The following is a 17,500-nucleotide window of genomic DNA, read 5'->3' as shown; positions in this document are numbered from 1 at the left end:
GCAAAGTGATGAACTGTGTAGCGTCTCATGGAATGGCTGAGGGCAAAGCTAGAGAGGATCTTCATAATGTATATAGGCTCAAACAATGGGTTTTATCTAGTTTGGGTGGTATAGTTGGGCAGAAGAGCCAGTTACAATGCAAATTCTTCAGCAAGCAGCCTATCTGAGGCCTCGCTGCCAGCAAAGGACCAAGATAAACAAGAAAAAGGGCCAACAGCTATGGATAAGGATCACTTTGTAAATAAATAAAATTATACTGGAGACACATTCACATGCTGTAAAAGATAAAGAGCATGGGAAAAGGTAGTGCACGAGAACTCAGCAATAGTTCATATTTTTGCCAGAATATCCAGTATTCAATTTAAATGGAATTCATTAATAGTAGGGTTTATGTAAAAAAATAAACCCTACTATACAAAAACAATTTTTTTAAGCTTTGGGAATTCCCTTCCCAAAATTCTTATTTTATAATTTTCCTTCCTTTTACTCCTAAAAATTCAAAGCACCAAGTCAAAATGTCCAAATACCGGCCTCTCCTTCTCTTACCTTAAGTGTTTCAGTATCCCACACCTTCATTGTCTTGTCAAATGAACTGGAGATAAACATTCCAGTGTCAAATGGATACCATTGCACCGTCTCCACGCTGAACTTGTGTGCAAACCTACTCGATCTGGAAACACAATTGACTGAATTATGACCACCATCTACAGTCACAACTGTCTGCTGCTTAGGAGTTTCGCAAATGAAAAGGGCTAAACCATTTGGTTCATATTTACAAATAATACAAAAAAACATTCACATATACAACACAACGAACTCACTCCAAAATACCTTTTTACAGTTTACAAACAACAGTGAGATTTGTTTGCTGCGTACGCAATGAGGCAACAGTGTGACATAGTGAAATGGTTTGTCAATGTGTGAAAAGGCACCAGCCACCAAAGACAGGGAATTCTACCTAAACAGATTGACTTTGAAAAGTGAGTAGGTAGAACTGAGCCACTGATTCAATATTTAGTGATCAGATACATGGACACATTTGCTGTAGAAACCTAGTGTGTGAATACTAGATACACATTATGAGCGGTCATATAATCTCATGACTATTAAGTGTTAATTTATGTGTTGTGAGGACGCATCAGATCTTCTGAGAGCAGCTCTTCTCGACGTCTCAAATATCATTTGAGAGAGAAGATGTGGATGGATTCTGTCTTTTGGGAACACTAAACAAATGGCAATAAGATTTAATTACACCATGTTAGCACAGAAGACAGTCTAAGGAAAGGAACCATGCTTTTGAATTCATGATTCATCACTGGACTCGGAAGGCAAGTCCCTTGATGCTTACGACAAGGCTATCTGTGAGTGCCCGGCCCGCGGCATAGGCGAATGCTAGGGTTGTGTTTAAAATGTGTATATATATATGAGAAATGTTTTACGTCACGTTTTTCTTTAATACTGTTTTTATTTAGCAGGTTGTTTTTGTTTCTAGAATAAAGAAAAACTCAACAGCTATGCAGTTTCTGTGTAAGTATGAACCCAGTAATTGACGGTGGAATTGGCTGCAACATTGGTGTAGGTGTGTGTTGTGTTTTCCTTTCCATGAATAAAAGACATTTAAACCATACATTTATGCAGAAAAGGCACAGATTGGTGCATAAAACTTCACGATGCATAAACCAGAATGCAGGAAATAAGTTTATCATGTTTATCAAAGTTTATCATGCTCAAAATTCTCATGGTAAGGTGATGCTCACAACACTCTAAATTAAATGAATTAAGTATTGTAATCGTCTGAATGAATGGGACTCAACACCACTTCTGATGCCCAAATGTGGACTTATGATGACGTGGAATTTAAAAAGGGTAAATGATATTGTTATACTTCATTTATAAACTTCAGTGATTTGTAAACCTAATTAATTTGTATCATTATTATACATAGATACATATACAGACTATGACTATGCTACAACGCATTGCCCTCTAGTGGCAACAAACACATTTCGCACCTTCCCACGGTGCCAACTGCTTTACATGTGTACTGGGGTTTCCCGCTGTAGTTCTCGAGGTCATAGATCACGATGACCCCGTCTGCTCCTCCAGACAGCATACTATACAGAGAGAAGGGGATCCGCAAGTTTATGGTCACAACAGGCAATGTCATCGTTTTGCCGTTGAGATTAATCTGAAGAATTTGTTTATCACATTTAACCAGCAGTAATATACGTCCTACAGTAATTGAAGAAACGATCAGTGATAGTAATTTAATCCCACAGAAATTTGATTCAGAAATAAATGGGACATAAATAGGGGACATGTATTCATTGATACTTACTATCTACCCTCCACAGCCTCTATGTCCAGGCAGTTGACTCCGTTGCCGTGGATTCTTTCCACATCTCTGCCATGATTCAGTTCCAGACTGAGTAGTCTGTAAACAAATTAAGGTGAAACAAGTCAACTTCGAGCAAGTATGCAAACTGTCCAGATATGCATTATTCAAACAATTATACAGAAGAGTCATTGTATAGCAATTTTGAATGACATGTCTTAAACCTTTTTATATGATTGTATTGTTGATATCTGAATACCAATTACCTTCGTGTGGACTCTGCACGTCGAAGGCGAAGTGGATCGTCGATTCCAACCTTTCTTCCACTAATAAACCCTAACATTTCAGAACCAAACTATTGTTGATGCCTCAGCTAACGTGATTTAGCCATCTTCTACACTAAAATAAAAACCTACGGCTCATTATTATTGTCCAATAATGTTGCATATTGTATATTTCTTTCTCACGCATTCCTACATGTCCCTTGCATTGTTTATGTTATATTAATACCTTACTTTTGATCCATAATCCATTTTAGTTTAGCATACATTTCTCAGTCGAGTTGCAATGTCCTGCCATGTTGTTACGTATGGCCTCAAGTGTACAAAAAAAGCTCCCATTGGCTAATCCAGTATTTCTGTCCAATCACAGAGCCTTATATTGTTTAGTGTTTCGGCTGTAGAGAATGACTGTAAACAACCATTGAAACAACCCTATCTAGGGGGCAAATAACACATCTGATTTGCTAGATATTTAGCAAAATGAGCAGAATTGCGGGGCTTTTAAAGCGGACGTTTTGGATAGTTCGTGAACATGTAGGATCAGACCATCTCGGTAATAACTATTACATGATCCCTCAACAGAAGACCTGGACAGGTAACGTTACGTTATTATGACCTTTCTATTAACTCAGATAGAAGCCGTCACGTGTAGACGGATAGATACTTCGCCTCACATAATATTATATTATGTTGAATAATGAGTTGTATTCGTACATACTAAGATAAACAACAACGATAACATAATGGCCCATCTCCTCCTTATTATTGTTCTAATGGTAAAATATATCAAAATGGAGGGAAATAGTAAGTACACAGTAGTAAAGTCTCCAATTGACTATTGAGAGATAAAGATAAAGATTTTTTTATTTTGTGGCGCATTTGTTTTGTGTTCGAAATGCCAGCATGTTGTCTTCTTGCCTTGCAGTTGAACCATAACGCCACTAGATGGTGTAAGCAGAACACGAATACGTTAGGATACTAAGTGTCAATGTTCGAGAAATATTGGCAATGTATTCAATAACTGCATTGAAAGTATCACAAGAAGTTGAGACGCTGAGAGCGCCCACCTTTTCATGCCAAATGTACTGTCTATCACTCAACTGCTGAGATGTTCAAAGACAACTACTTAGTGATTAGTTTCACTTTGAGACAACACTTAGAAGGAGGTCATGTCTCTCCTCTGAGTCCTGTCAGTGCTGCAGTTTGTTATGCACAAGACAAATTGGTAGACATGTCATCATGCTTATCCAATTGTGTCCTTATACGTTTAAGGACACACAGACATGTGTAACTTTTGTTTACCATGTCGATAAAGGACTATTGACCATGATGAATTCTGGTATAAAATTCAATCTCATCTGCAATGGCCTGGCAATCGTAACAAGGGACCCACAAGTTTTGCTCTGACTTGGACTCCAGATCAATCAATACTTATGGTTGGGTAGTTTCTTAAAATACAAACTAATATCATGGGGCAATGGGTTGCACTGGCAATCTTGAAAACCACGTTGCTCATTTATTTTCTTAAATGGAATTACAAATTCTGCTTTTCACCAATAGCACTAGCCCTAAACCTAAAGCTAGTGGGACCAGACGTCGCTGGAAATGTCCCGGTTTAAATATATATGTATTAGAAAAAGAAAATGGCAAAGGTGGAAGCTTGACCATGAACAATAATTCTGAGACTTAGTAGATTTAGTCTCGTTTCAACATGATAGGCTTTTTCCGTGGGGGCTCATTTCCTCATCACCAGATATTTTGCTGATATCTGGGCCATCAAACTACAAATATCCTAGTTTTCATAAAAAAAATCTGATCACCTTACCATGACCCATTAGACTTGATCCTAGCCATGCTTATCAAGTTAGTTTGATAACCCAAAACATAATGTTGACGTTGCTTTTTTATAGAATTAATCATTTTCTGCAATGTGTCTTTTATATGACTAAACCTAGCTAATGTCTTTCACCTTGTGTGCTTTTATTAGTTTTCAGGGAAACCGGGCTCACCACGTATTTATAATTTATCCCAAGGTTGCTCTACTGCCCCTGGCTGTCAGGCAAATTCAAATTAGAGATCAGTCCTTGCATGCTTAAGCCTAAACTACTGTATACACTGTCTGACCTCACCAAACAGCCCTACAGAGAAGCAAGTGTTTAGAAAAAAAAAAGCAATGTTTCAGAACACACTTACCCCCATTTGAGGTGTGTGTGTGTGTGTGTGTGTGTGTGTGTGTGTGTGTGTGTGTGTGTGTGTGTGTGTGTGTGTGTGTGTGTGTGTGTGTGTGTGTGTGTGTGTGTGTGTGTGTGTGTGTGTGTGTGTGCCCGCCCACCCTCTATACACATATGCACTTGTCTGCTATGGCAGTATATAAAGCACACCCCTAACCACCACAGAAACATGTATGCTCCTGTATGAAACACTGACCCAACATTCAGCACACCTTGCCTCCCTCCCACTCACCGAATTCACTTTGTCCGACCTTGTGGAACTAAAGTGGATCCATTATTCAGACCATATGTCTTGCTAAAACAAGCTCTTTTTGATCGCTAACTGATAGGCCAAGCGTGGGCTCAGGGCCTCGGGCATGGACTGCAGGGCTACTCGTTGCGGCACTCAACCGCTGGTTGAGGAAGTCTCTCTATCGTCTTTCCTCTCTCTCTCTCTCTCCCTCTGCTCTACTGCTGCCATGCATTTTGTCCAATCCCGCACTACCTCTCCCTACGCTTAACTGCTCCTATTTTCTACCTCTCACATCTGTTAACTTTAGAAAACTAGGACGGACGTAATCCTCCGCATAGTGGCCCGGTTGTGTTGAGGGTGCTCCTTTGCGGTACTGAAATGGCCTCTGTACCCTGGTTGCAGAACTAGGGGACCCAGGCAATTTTGGAACCCGGTAAATGGGCTCCCAGAATGGTGCTCCCGCTGGATGCCGTTGATTGCAATATGGAGTACTGACAATCACGGACATCTTTTGTGAGCAATATCTGTGAAGCAAAGACGTAAGAGCAAGCCATAATTTGTTTCCGGCTGGAGGACAGTTGGGAGTAGTCATGAGAAGCGTCGGAAAAAGGTGAGCAACATGTAGACCTGTAGCACAAGGCCCCCATACCCCTTACTAGATGAAGAAGCTGTATCTGCCCCACGTTCCTTCTTAAGCTGACTTTTATTTCCCTAATTTTCCTCCATTGATTCCTTCCTTGAATCCTTCCTTCTTTCTTTCTTTCCTTCCTTCCTATGCGCACACTTCCCCTTCCACCCCTCCATCTCTGCCTCCCCACCACGCTCCTTTGAAGCCAGTCCAGTGATGACTTCTGTGGAGCAACATCTGAGGGAGCTGGGGTGGTGGTGGTGGTGGTGGTGCAGCGCCCGGGCCCAGCAGCAGGCACCCCCATCCCCTTCCTCCTTGGATGCTGCTGCCCTCGTCCCTGCAGCACATTAAAATGAATAGGGCCTCGGCCTGAATCACAATCCATTGAGGGGTTGAGGGTGGGAGAGAGAGAGGGGGGGGGGGGGGGCTGGCTGGGCAGGAAAAAAAGGCTGGATTTGAGGGTTGACTGGCTGAGTCTGGCTGTGTAACGGGCCATAGCCACTGGCAACCCAGAGGCTAGGACCACTGGCTCCTCGGGTGGCTTTTTGCCTGGGTGCTGCGGCGCTGGATTGAGAGACCTCGCGTCTCCTGCCTGTGTTTGTGTTTGCGGTCCCAGAGGCCCGGCGCACAGCCTTAACAACACTAGACGGGGTGCCGTGTCACGCTGCCCGGATGAAAGCCCGGTGTGGTGGGGTCGGGGCCCATTCAGCAGTGGGCCCGCGGCTTGGACGTCCGTCTTGCCTCCTTTTATTTGGGAGGAGCGGCGTGCTGACATTATCGGCCCGCTGCAGGCGCATTTGAAAATAATTGCCTGTATGATTGCTATTTTTCACCCCCTTTACCTCTTTGAGGAGGTGTAGCCTTTGTCTTGGAATCAATGGCTGCTCAATACTGGACAGGGGAAAGGCAGTTTCCTTTCATGTTGCAGTGAAAAGGATGTATTTTTAGAGCCATTCATTTAGGGGCTGTATGCCATGCAGTTTTAATCTGCTGGTCCCCTCCGCAGTGTGCAGAATGGAGGAACATTCAGGGGTGTCTTCTGGGTTGCGAAAGGAAGCATTGGCGCATCTTCCTTTGACTATTCCTCTTTTCTCGCCTCCTCTGTCTCTGTATCCGCCTCTCTCTGTCTCTTTCTCTTGCCACTGTCCCTCTCTCTGTCTCTTTTCCTTCATCTATCAGCCACTGTCTCTCTCTGTGTCTGTCTCTCTGCCCATCTCTCTGTCTCTGTCTCTGTCTCTGTCTCTGTCTCTCTCTGCCTCTGTCTCTCTCTGCCCATCTCTCTCTGCCTCTGTCTCTCTCTGCCTCTCTCTGCCTCTGTCTCTGCCTCTCTGCCCCTCTCTCTCTCTTCCTCTGTCTCTCTCTGTGCCTCTCCCTGTGTATATTATTTATTCAGGCTCCTCCCCCGTGCCCCTGCATCTTTTAAAGTGGAAAAGGGGCCCTCACTTTCTCTTCTAGCTTTTCTGGACGGCTGTCTCCAGGAAAGGCGGAGCAGCAGAGTGCATACGTGTACAAGTTCTTGCATGCCCTTCTGTGTCTTCCCTCGAAAACCGAATAATATATTGATTTTCATTCTATTTTTTGCCGTAGCGCAGTTACCACAACAACAGATGGCATCGTGTCATCAGAGCATAGATTCAAGCCACACATCTCCATGGAAGGAGTCACAGCGGCAGGGACCAGGGTCCAAATGGCTGTTTATTCTGCTACAAGCCGTCCCCAGGGTACCATGAGGGAAAGTCTACCCTACTGTAGGACACTAAGTCTGTGATTATCGTGGAAGTGCGATGGCCGGAGAGGCTATTGTAAATCACGTTAATTGATCGGGGGCTTCACCATGCATGGGGTTTAAATGAAGGTTGTTTAATCATTATAGGAACACCAAGTGTGCTGGGCCCATTTCTGTGTGTGCACAGTGCCAAATGGATGGATGTGTATGTGGAAACACATTACAAAGTGGGATAACTGCTTCATTAAAAAGGCATTTAGAAGCTCTTGTCTGGGAATATCAGAGTCGGGTAAAAGCACATATTTATCCTACAAGAGAAACGAGCATCGCCGACCATTTGAACACAGTTCTAAAGGATCTATCCTAATAGCTTTTAGTCACGCGTACAGTGGTCCGGACAGTTGATCAAGCCCATCAACTATTTTTTCTTTTTTTTTTCTTGGATTAACCGAAGATGTGTATTCCTCGGCATCTAATGCTCTCTCTCCCATTGACCGTCTGTCATGGGCGCTGGGTCGACTGAAGGCCAGTGGAGCCAGTCGGCAGGAGATCGCCTGAAACCTGCAGTGATGAGGGAAAGGGTGTAAAGGGGGCTGGGTGCCGTTGTGGGAGAGGAGATGGAGGGATCCAGACGTACGGGTGGGGGGGGGGGGGGGGGGGGGGTATGAGTGGATGCAATGGGTGGGGTGAGACAGGAGAGAACCAAGGTGGAGCTAGGCTAATGTCATGAGGGAGGGAGAGAGAGAGAACCAGCAGGTCTGAGGATGGAATGGAGAGGAGGGAGAAAAGAGGGGGCTGAATGAGAGTGACAGAGTTGAAAGGAAATGGGTGGACAGCTCGCTGTATGGACATCACATGCAAGCAGCAATGCAGGGCCTGAACGGAGGGAGGGAGGGAGGGGGGGAGGGGGGGAGCCGCTGTGGTGAGGAGACAAACACAACATCCTGACAAAGAGCCCGGCCATCTCCTGGCTAGCCTGTGTCTGTGCGTTGCCGTGTTGCGCACAACACACCAGGAAGAAGAAGCAAAAGGGGGTGGAAGCACGCGAAGGGAAGCTACGGTCATTCTCTCCGGTGAGTCGTCTCACTGATATGAATAATTCTCCGCTCCCCGCTCCGCCTCTGAGTCGCTCCAGCCTCTGTGGGATTGACGGCAACAAGGACAAACAGAATGAGGGCTGAATAAAAAACTAACGCCAGCAGCAGCAGGCCTAGTTTGCCGCTAAAGCTCCGCCTCCTCGTCTCTCTCTCTCTCAGTACCCCTCTATCCCTCTCTCTCTCTCCCTCCAGAAAGTGATTCAAAACAATGGCTCGCCCTCTCTCTCTCTCTCTCTAAACCTCATCCCGTGTCACTAGGCTTAGGGGCTAATGTGGTTACCATGGTTACGGGCCCCACACACCTCCCTTATGTTATCTTCTCGGCAAGAAGATTGGATGAAGAGAGAGAGCGAGATGAGGAGTGAGAGAGAGAGAGAGAGACAGACAGACAGACAGACAGACAGACAGACAGATAGAGAGTGTGTCAGCCCTGGTACCTGGTGAGCCTGCATCACTGTTGCATGGCGGATCACTCTGTCTTCATAAAGCTGTCCATTACAATGCACATCGGCTTGCTCTATTCCCCATCACCCCACTCGGCTGGGGAGAACACGCACACTGGCTGCTCATACCCAACCCATATGCAGGTACTGCAGCTAGCTCACAAAAAAAATATGGAGCAGATTGGGAATGATTGGTCTTTTTTGATCTCGTCCTTTCATAGAGGGTCGGTGCTGAATGCAGGGCTGTTGAACATCAAGGCGTTTGTCTGCATTTTATTCTGTTCTGAAACGGAGGGGAGAGAAAAAGTGTTTTATCTCGAGTGACTGCCTGCAAAGTAGGCGAGCTGAAGTTAGGCTAGATCTTGGTACGGGGGCAGCGTTGTTCTCTTGCCCACCACCAAGAATGTGCATTGTGTTATTTGGGTTTTTATGGTGCTGTCTCTCTGGTTGACGGAGCAATGAGAGCACGCTCCCTCGGTGCTAACCTCCACAATCAAAGGCAGTTTGCTACAAACAGGTGTGCAGAAGGAGAGGGGGGGGAAAGGGAGAGAGACAGCAGGAAAGGAATGACATTGTGGAGGTGAAAAACCTCCCAGCACCTCTCACCTCCTGGGACTGTGTGTGTGTGTGTGTGTGTGTGTGTGTGTGTGTGTGTGTGTGTGTGTGTGTGTGTGTGTGTGTGTGTGTGTGTGTGTGTGTGTGTGTGTGTGTGTGTGTGTGTGTGTGTGTGTGTGTGTTGATGCAGGTGATGTAGTTTAAGAGGGTGTGTTCAGGGTTCAAAGAGCAGCCCTCAGAGCGCATCAACACCTCACTGGAACGAACAAGAAGGATAGGCCTGCACGCCATCTGATTGGCTCCCCATCCCGCTGCCAAGGCAACCCCTCAACCATCCCTCCTCCCCCTTTTTGCCTCCCTTCATTCTATCCTAACCCCCCCCCCCCTCCCTCCCACACGTTTCATCGCTAGGCACGCCGATGAGTCGCGCTCAGACAGGTGAGATGGCGCATAAATATTCATGAGGTGGGATTTCATTCCTGCTGCCTCTGGCCCCTCCCCCATCCCCGACACCGCACTCAGTTTGTCCTTCACGGTTAAAGGCAGCGTCCTCACTGCTGTCCCTCAGGTTAATCTGCCTGTGCTCTCCAGCCAGGCCCCCGCATGTATGTGCGTGCGCGTGTGTGTGTGTGTGTGTTTGTTTGTTGGTGTGGGTGTGGGTGTACGTGCTTGTGTTTGTGTGCTTTAGGGATTTTTAGTGGTAACTACCTTCTCTCCCAGTGAGTGATGGGAAGACAGACCTGTCACAAGGGGGCATGCTGAGATAGAGAGCTTCTAACGCCTAACACACACACACACACACACACACACACACACACACACACACACACACACACACACACACACACACACACACACACACACACACACACACACACCCCCCAACCTCCCCCATCTCCCTGGTCTCGGAGAGGCAGAAGGAGGGGGGGAAGGAGGTCTAGTAAGGGTGAGAGCGCTCGGCTCTGAACTGTGAAATGGAAAAGAAGGGCCCCACCCTCTCTGACGGTGTCACATACCACGGGAGGGGAATATTCTGTAGGTAAGACTCAGCCAATCAGGCCCGGGAATCATTAGTCAAACAAAGGGTATGCTTCACTCTGTATGCGACATTAGGCATGGACTGAATAATGAGGGATGCATATTTCGCAGCCAGTAAAGGTTGTCGCGGATTGAAGGCACATTGAGCACGTTGGCGTTGGCGATGTCTGGATTGAAATCCAAATTGAATGCAAGGTGCACAGTATACAATGCATTGTATGTGCACTTTTCTTTTTCTCGAAAGGAAGGTTTGTTTCTTCTGAATTGGAAGAAGAAATCATGTAGCCTTGGACTATGTAGGCTAACCCCCTCTACACACACACACACACACACACACACACACACACACACACACACACACACACACACACACACTATAGTCACAAATCAGAATTTGCCCCGATGAGACGGTCGAGACCCCCTCCCAGTTTGTATGTGGTGGGAGGATCAGGCTTGTTTCATAAATATATGTACATATTTGTTATTCATATCCAGGGATAAAAGCCACGGTGGAAGGAGGTTAGTCATGCTGCAAAAGCAACGAGATAAGCGGGAGAGAGAGAGAGAGAGAGAGAGGCAGCCTAGTGGAGAGAATGGAGATCGGTGAAAGGAGGAGAGCGGGACGAGAGCCGAGTGCGCCTTACTTTCTGATGTTAAGTTGGGCATTATCTGCTGTTAAGTGTATTGCTTTTAGGGATTGCTTCGCATGTGTACCCAGAGGATCTGTTTATAATTAGCATACCTGCTAAATGCACTTGTTATCATCCCAAGAACACACACTCCTTTGTCCGCTGGTACTTGCGTCGGTCTTCCACTGTCCCAGGGGTTTTCAGATTGACTTTTTAAAGTTAAACATGCAAAAAAATTGACCAACCGAGGAAAGCTATTTCCATGTTGGTGAAGGCAGCTGAATTGGAAGATGATAAGGTTAAAGAAGAAAATGCAGAGTTTCTGCCCTAAATAAATCTATGGGTACGGAAGTGGAGCCTAAGAGGCCCTATGGTATCAACCTAGTGGGAACCCAGGCAGAGGTAAAGCAGCCTAATTAGATGACCTGATTACTGTATGGGCTGAAGAAAGCACTGAATGGATGATCCGTCCGCAGAGAGCCCTTAAAAGAAAAAGAAATTAGCTAAGGGGAAAAAAATACATTGTTCAACATAAACAGAGATAACATTTCCCTTTGCTTTAATTGGAAACAAAGTTGGGGGGGAAAATGGCAAACAATACAGTGGCAAGTGCATATATTGTAGCCTGCAGGCAGCCCCGCACAGGGAAGGATGCAAAACACTGTCAGGAGGGGTTCACGGTGCACACGCACGCACGCACACGTGCGCACACGCACTGCCACATTGTCAATTTCCCATCACTCTTCCTCCCCCTGCCTTAGCTATCTGTTATATGTGAAGTAAACATTAAGGCCATCAGTCTGCCGTGCGCACGGTCGCGGTCGCCTCCATTTGTCCATGTCCAGTCAGCTGCAGAGAGACCGTGATGGAATCGTGACAGATTGTCTGTGTTTTGGAGCGTGTTGTTTCCATCGGCCATCCATTTCTCTTCTTTCTTTCGCTTGCCATGCATCATCACTTTGCTCCGTCCATCTTTCTCCTGCTACTCCTCCTTTCTGCCTCATCATTTCTCTGAGGGGTCGGACAGACGGACGGACGGACGGACGGACGTCTCACCTGCTGAAAGCAGAAGCTCTGGAGAGCCCTCTGTAACAGAAAACAAACAACATAATTCTTTCTTTTTTTTACTTCCTCTCCCTCCCTTCCTCCCTCCCTCCCTCTATCCCGCCCTGCGTCCCTTTCGTATTATTATGTCCCCTCCCCTACCTCTGTCTTCGAGTCTTTTGTGCGGCAGGCAAACTTGTCCAATCAGCAAATACGGCCAAAATAATTGGAGGTGGCCTCAGTGCTAGCACGCGTCGGCCGTATATAGAGGCAGAGAGAGGAGGGAGCACTTAATATTCCACACAGCTCATCCCTCCCCTGTTCCCTGTGATATCTGACCCCTTTTGTCTCCTGCTTGGCTTGACGTTGATTTTGGAGGGCATTGTTAGCCCGAGTTCTCTGATTGGAAGAGGTTGTCAGTGAGGGGGGCTGTGGTTGGTAGGTTAAGGGGGGACTGATTTGCATAAAGGCTTAGCCCAGATTTGGAGCCACTCGAAAAGATCTGAGGAGAAGGGCCCGAGGGCCACAAGGTAATCATCCATGGCCTGTCACACCACTGTCATCTGTGCGTGCGTGCGCGTGTGTGTGTTTGTGTGTGTGTGTGTGTGTGCTTGTGCACATGAGCGTGCACATTTATGTGAGTGTGTGTGTGTGTCAGAGAGAACAGTGAGATAGGGTGTGAAAATGTGCGTGTATATGTGTGTGTGCACTGTTTCCTTGTGTTTACTGTGTTCTTTGTGTTGCGTTTGCATCATTCCTGCGCACCTCCTCTCTCTCGCTCTCTTTCACGCTCTCTTTCCCGCACCCTCCCTCTCTTTATCTATGCTTTCCTGTGTTTCCCCAGGAAGAAGTGTCCGTGCCAAGCGGATGGTAGAGACTGCCAACCCTAACGAATATGAGTATATGGAAGGCAGCATTCCTTCAGAGTGGGACGGTATGTTCTGCTCCCAACACTGCTGTTCAAAGCCGGCCTGTCTGGAATCGCATGTGAACGTGCAGCAGAAACATAATTCAAATAGCAATAGCAAGTACAGTGTTGTTACACTCACGGGTGACCTATTACTACAGTGACACCCCAAACGGAATATATAAAACAAAGCCATTGATCCTTCTCAAATACATTTGCTAGTTAAGAATTGATTAAGCATATTTATACTGTTAGATGAATGGCTGAGGGAACGGTTTTGTTTGTAAATCGACGATTATCCTTAAAAATCAGCAGGAAAAGGGCGTTGGCGGAGGTATTTTAATTTTTTTCCTACAAAGTGTTCCTTCGCCCCAGACCGGCTTTATCCACCTTAACCCCCTCATCCTGTCAGGCCCCATCTCTCATGCATTTTCATCAGGATGCAAATAAGAAAAGGATAAAAGGGGCCTAGAGTCCCTGAGCTAGCTTCAGGAAGAGTAGAATCTCTCTCTCTCTCTCTCTCTCTCTCTCTCTCTCTCTCTCTCTCTCTCTCTCTCTCTCTCTCTCTCTCTCTCTCTCTCTCTCTCTCTCTCTCTCTCTCTCTCTCTCTCTCTCTCTCTCTCTCTCTCTCTCTCTCTCTCTCTCTCTCTCTCTCTCTCTCTCTCTCTCTCTCTCTCTCTCTCTCTCTCTCTCTCTCTCTCTTCCCCCCGTTTCTGGCTCCCTTTAACCTGATCTGCGCCATGTAGCCAGCTCAGCCAAAAAAAGAGAGCTACTTTATGGAAACAAAAGAGTATGACAGAGTGAGCTCTACTAGGAGAAACGAAAGCAGGAGACGATGTAGGGTGAAGGAAGCAGGGCAGAGGTATTGAGGGGTAGTGACAGGAAGGGGGTGTAGTTTATCAATTCAAAAGCTAAGGGAGACGTAAGATTGAGGCCTCAGTTCCCTCAACAAAAGCTATGTACGTGTCTTTTTGTTTTGTGAACACTCTCTAATAATCAAATGTAATAAATAGTACAATGTGTGTTTATTATTGTTCATTTGTTTCTCAAAAAAAAACACCATACCATTTATTTTTTACCCCAAATCTGTGTGAACTTCAGGATGCTACCTCCACCGCCGTACAACAGCACGGCGTAGTTAGTGCAGCATGTGCTTGTTCTCCCTCTGACACTCTCTCCCTCTCCCCCTCCCAGCTTGGATCCGAGGCAGACGGAAGGAGCCCCCCTCCATCGAGGTGTGTTCCTCTGCAGTGTACCTGCTGTGACGGTGCTTGGGCTTTAGGGGAAAAAGCAGTAATAAGAGGAAGGAACGAAGGGGGGGGGGCGAAGGCGAGAAAAGGAAAGACTTTGATTTGATTTCTCTTGGCTCCTGCCAGCCAAGCCCAAGAACTTCTTTGCAAGACAGGTGTTAAAATAAACTGCGGTGATTGTGGGTCTTGAGAGCACAGGCAGCCTCTGAACCCCAGGCCCGGCTCACTAAACCTGTCCTACTTTCCCATGTACCGGCAAAGGCACGCCACTCTGCTACAGCCTTTGTTTCTGCAAGGTTACTGAATAGAAATGGCAGCTTTCCCTTCAAAATATGAGAATGTTTTTTATTGTCTGGCCGCTGAAATGCGGAACTATGGGAAATCCCTCAGAGGCCAAATACCTAGGCTGCTCTGTCTGTCTCTCTCTCTCTCTGTCCTCTCCTGCCACTGGCCAATGCCATCCCTTCACGCCATTGCCAGAACATTCTATTCTAATTTTCTGCCTGTTGTCTGCCCAATAGCAACCATCGACAGCTGGACAGCGTTCATGTGGCCAAGATTGGACTCCCAGCACATTACCCCTACCCCCTTGTCGCGCTCCCTCTTTTCCCGGTCCAAGCCGACATAAATTGATTGGATTAAATCCTGTCATTAACAGGCTGGAAAAGCAGCTCAGTATGTTTGTCTCCATTCCCAAAGCAGCGCTTTTTGGCCACGGCTCTCCCCTCTCTTTTCCAGTCTTTTAGCACTGCCAACACACAACAGCATTATGCACAATCCTCCCTTCCTTTTTGGCCCTTTGTGCCAGGGAGAGGCTAATATCACTCGACTAGCGGTAGCTCTGGTCACAAGTCTGCTATGCTAGCCTTTTAAAGGACCGATTTTTTTCATGTTGTTCTTCTCCGTAAGTTAAAACAGGTGATACCATTCCAGTTGTTGTCGTTTTGTAATGTATACGTTCAAGAATTTGCCAATTTTTTGACAGTAATTGAGGTAAACCCTTATTCATCTTTTCCTCACTTGGCACATTGGCGCTCCCTCTGGTCAGCAGACATGACTGTTCGGTCTGTATAACTGCAACGCTTACTTTCCAAACGCCAGTCCATCTGTCCATTGCAGTACAATAATTCTCTGATTTTGTGAAAGCTGCTCATTATGTTTTCCTCTGAAATATCGGCAGGCAACTTTCTCTTGTAGTAGGACAGACAGTATTTGCTACCATAGTAACTGTCTTCCTGATTGTAAAATGTATCACTGTGCAGCAAAATTGTTTTTGGCAATTGTAACATCCGGTAGTTGTCTCATGGATGTGGATTGGGTTCATGCTCAGGCCAATTATAGCACAAAGTGTAAATATTTATCCACAGATTTCAATGTCCTGTATCAGACTTTTAGCAGTTTAACATAGTAGCTCAGTCCGTCTCCATGTCACTCTGCCACTTACCATATATTTATTTTGTTCTATTGGTTGCAGAAAAGGGAAGCATTGTGTGAAGGCCTGTCGGCTTTGAGTAGATCCCTCCTTGTTTGTGTGTCTATAAGTTTGGTATATGACTGGAGTGAGGTTGAAAGAATTTGACATTCATGTATCTGTGTCTTTAATCTGAATTCAGTAAATTAACTTATTTTCTGTGAATAAAGAGCATTTTACAAACCTGATTACAATATGAGTGAAGCTCATAACTAAAGCACCCTTTCCTTCTCTTGTTCTTCTGTTCTCTAGGAGCTGCTGAAAAACGAGCGCTACAGAGTTGAGATCAAACAGAAAGCCAGAGATGCAGATGAGCGGGACCTGCTACTGCAGAGTCAAGCATATGAAGAAGGGCTGCTGGCCACTCCCTCCCAGACCGCAGTCAAAGGTCACGCTTCCTCCACCAGCTTCGGCAGGCCGGAGATCAGCGAGGAGCCAACCAGCGACGCAAACACCTTCCAGCCTGGCTCCTGGACGCCCAATGCCAAGAAATAAAGACTGAAACCTATACTGCGGTTATTTCTTTGAAAGGCATACATATTACTCTTATTTGTCAGAGGAAAGCCTGATTGGTGAACTGGTTGAATCATAACAAAAATAATTGCAACCAAATCACTGCATGTTTTATGTGCCCCTACCAAAAGAACAAAACCAGTTATTAATTTTATAACCAGTGATTTCACTCAGCATCAGAACTGTTGAAAGAGGCAAATACTTGGACATGGACCACAATCAGTTTGTTTTATAGACCTCAGTACTAGAACTTCCTTAGGTTTGATCGTAGGAAAGGCTGTTTCTGTGACACTGCTGATGTTGGTTGTATGTAGATAATGGTTTTGTGTATTTTGACAGTCAGATCCAATTGACAATAGCTTTATCTTACTTCAATAAATATATTTTTGCGCAGTTAGTGTTAGTTATTTTACACCAAATAAGTCAAATTAATACAATTCCAAAAATAAATCATTGTTCATTTATCAAGAACATTACCATAAATGTGCTGCTTGATGCTTCTGAAGTTCAAATAGTTGGTTAATGGATCACTCTAAAATGAACTTTCTTGGATAAAGCAAGAATATTAAAGACATCACTTGTCATCACTACATCATAACTTGTGATGGGCAATTTCTATTAAATACTCAATTCTATCCATTTGTCACTGTCACAGGGCAGGGTAGATTTAGAAATAGCTACACACACTCAAACCTGGTGGTAAAACAGTAAATGAAAATATATATATATAGATAACTTAACTGAATATTATCTTATTACAGCTCCAGTGGTCATTGAATGAATTTCTTAAAGAGAAAATTACTTCACTTGATTACAAATCGGAATGAAAGATCTGATGAAAAAAAAGGGTGATGGAATAGATAAAATAATCAGTCTTGCTCAGTGGTGGGGGGTTTTCATGGCTTGCACCAGTAGCATAACTTCAGGGCTCCTTAATTAACTTCACAACAAGGTGCTTGAGACACCACGTTTTACAATGAAAGACACTTGGATGTTATTGTAATCCACTTCTATATTTAAATGCCCAGAGATAACTATAACCCACCAGCACTTTATTAAAATCACTTGGTAATAATACTTTCAATTTGGAAGAAAATGACATTTCCAGTCGAGTTTCTAT

The 17,500-nt window shown here is 45.2% G+C and overlaps 2 protein-coding genes across 3 annotated transcripts in view; one reads left to right on the top strand and one right to left on the bottom strand.

The window, feature by feature from the left end:
* The window catches only part of ercc8 (excision repair cross-complementation group 8), a 16,181-nt gene extending 13,245 nt beyond the window's left edge, over window positions 1-2,936 (bottom strand). The window contains exons 1-4 of the mRNA XM_056592083.1: window positions 2,602-2,936; window positions 2,339-2,434; window positions 2,013-2,114; window positions 547-670 (exon numbers count right to left, since the gene is read on the bottom strand). Coding sequence (XP_056448058.1) covers window positions 547-670; window positions 2,013-2,114; window positions 2,339-2,434; window positions 2,602-2,678 — 399 coding nt within the window. The 5' untranslated portion in view covers window positions 2,679-2,936. The remainder of the gene's footprint in view (window positions 1-546; window positions 671-2,012; window positions 2,115-2,338; window positions 2,435-2,601) is intronic.
* A 55-nt stretch (window positions 2,937-2,991) lies between these two features.
* On the top strand, window positions 2,992-17,005 carry ndufaf2 (NADH:ubiquinone oxidoreductase complex assembly factor 2). Of its 2 annotated transcripts, XM_056592995.1 has the most exons (5): window positions 2,992-3,211; window positions 13,084-13,173; window positions 14,341-14,381; window positions 14,918-15,071; window positions 16,120-16,210. In XM_056592995.1, the coding sequence occupies exons 1-5, from the start codon at window positions 3,097-3,099 to the stop codon at window positions 16,149-16,151; spliced, it is 432 nt and encodes a 143-aa protein (XP_056448970.1). In that variant the 5' UTR covers window positions 2,992-3,096; the 3' UTR covers window positions 16,152-16,210. The 2 variants fall into 2 exon arrangements, with proteins under 2 accessions (XP_056448970.1, XP_056448971.1); XM_056592996.1 differs by lacking the exon at window positions 14,918-15,071 and having other exon boundaries at window positions 16,120-17,005.
* Window positions 17,006-17,500: the final 495 nt, after the last annotated feature.

This window comes from Gadus chalcogrammus, chromosome 6 (assembly GCF_026213295.1).
Source record: "Gadus chalcogrammus isolate NIFS_2021 chromosome 6, NIFS_Gcha_1.0, whole genome shotgun sequence".
NCBI lineage: Eukaryota > Metazoa > Chordata > Actinopteri > Gadiformes > Gadidae > Gadus > Gadus chalcogrammus.
This window is presented reverse-complemented; position numbering and strand designations above follow the sequence as displayed.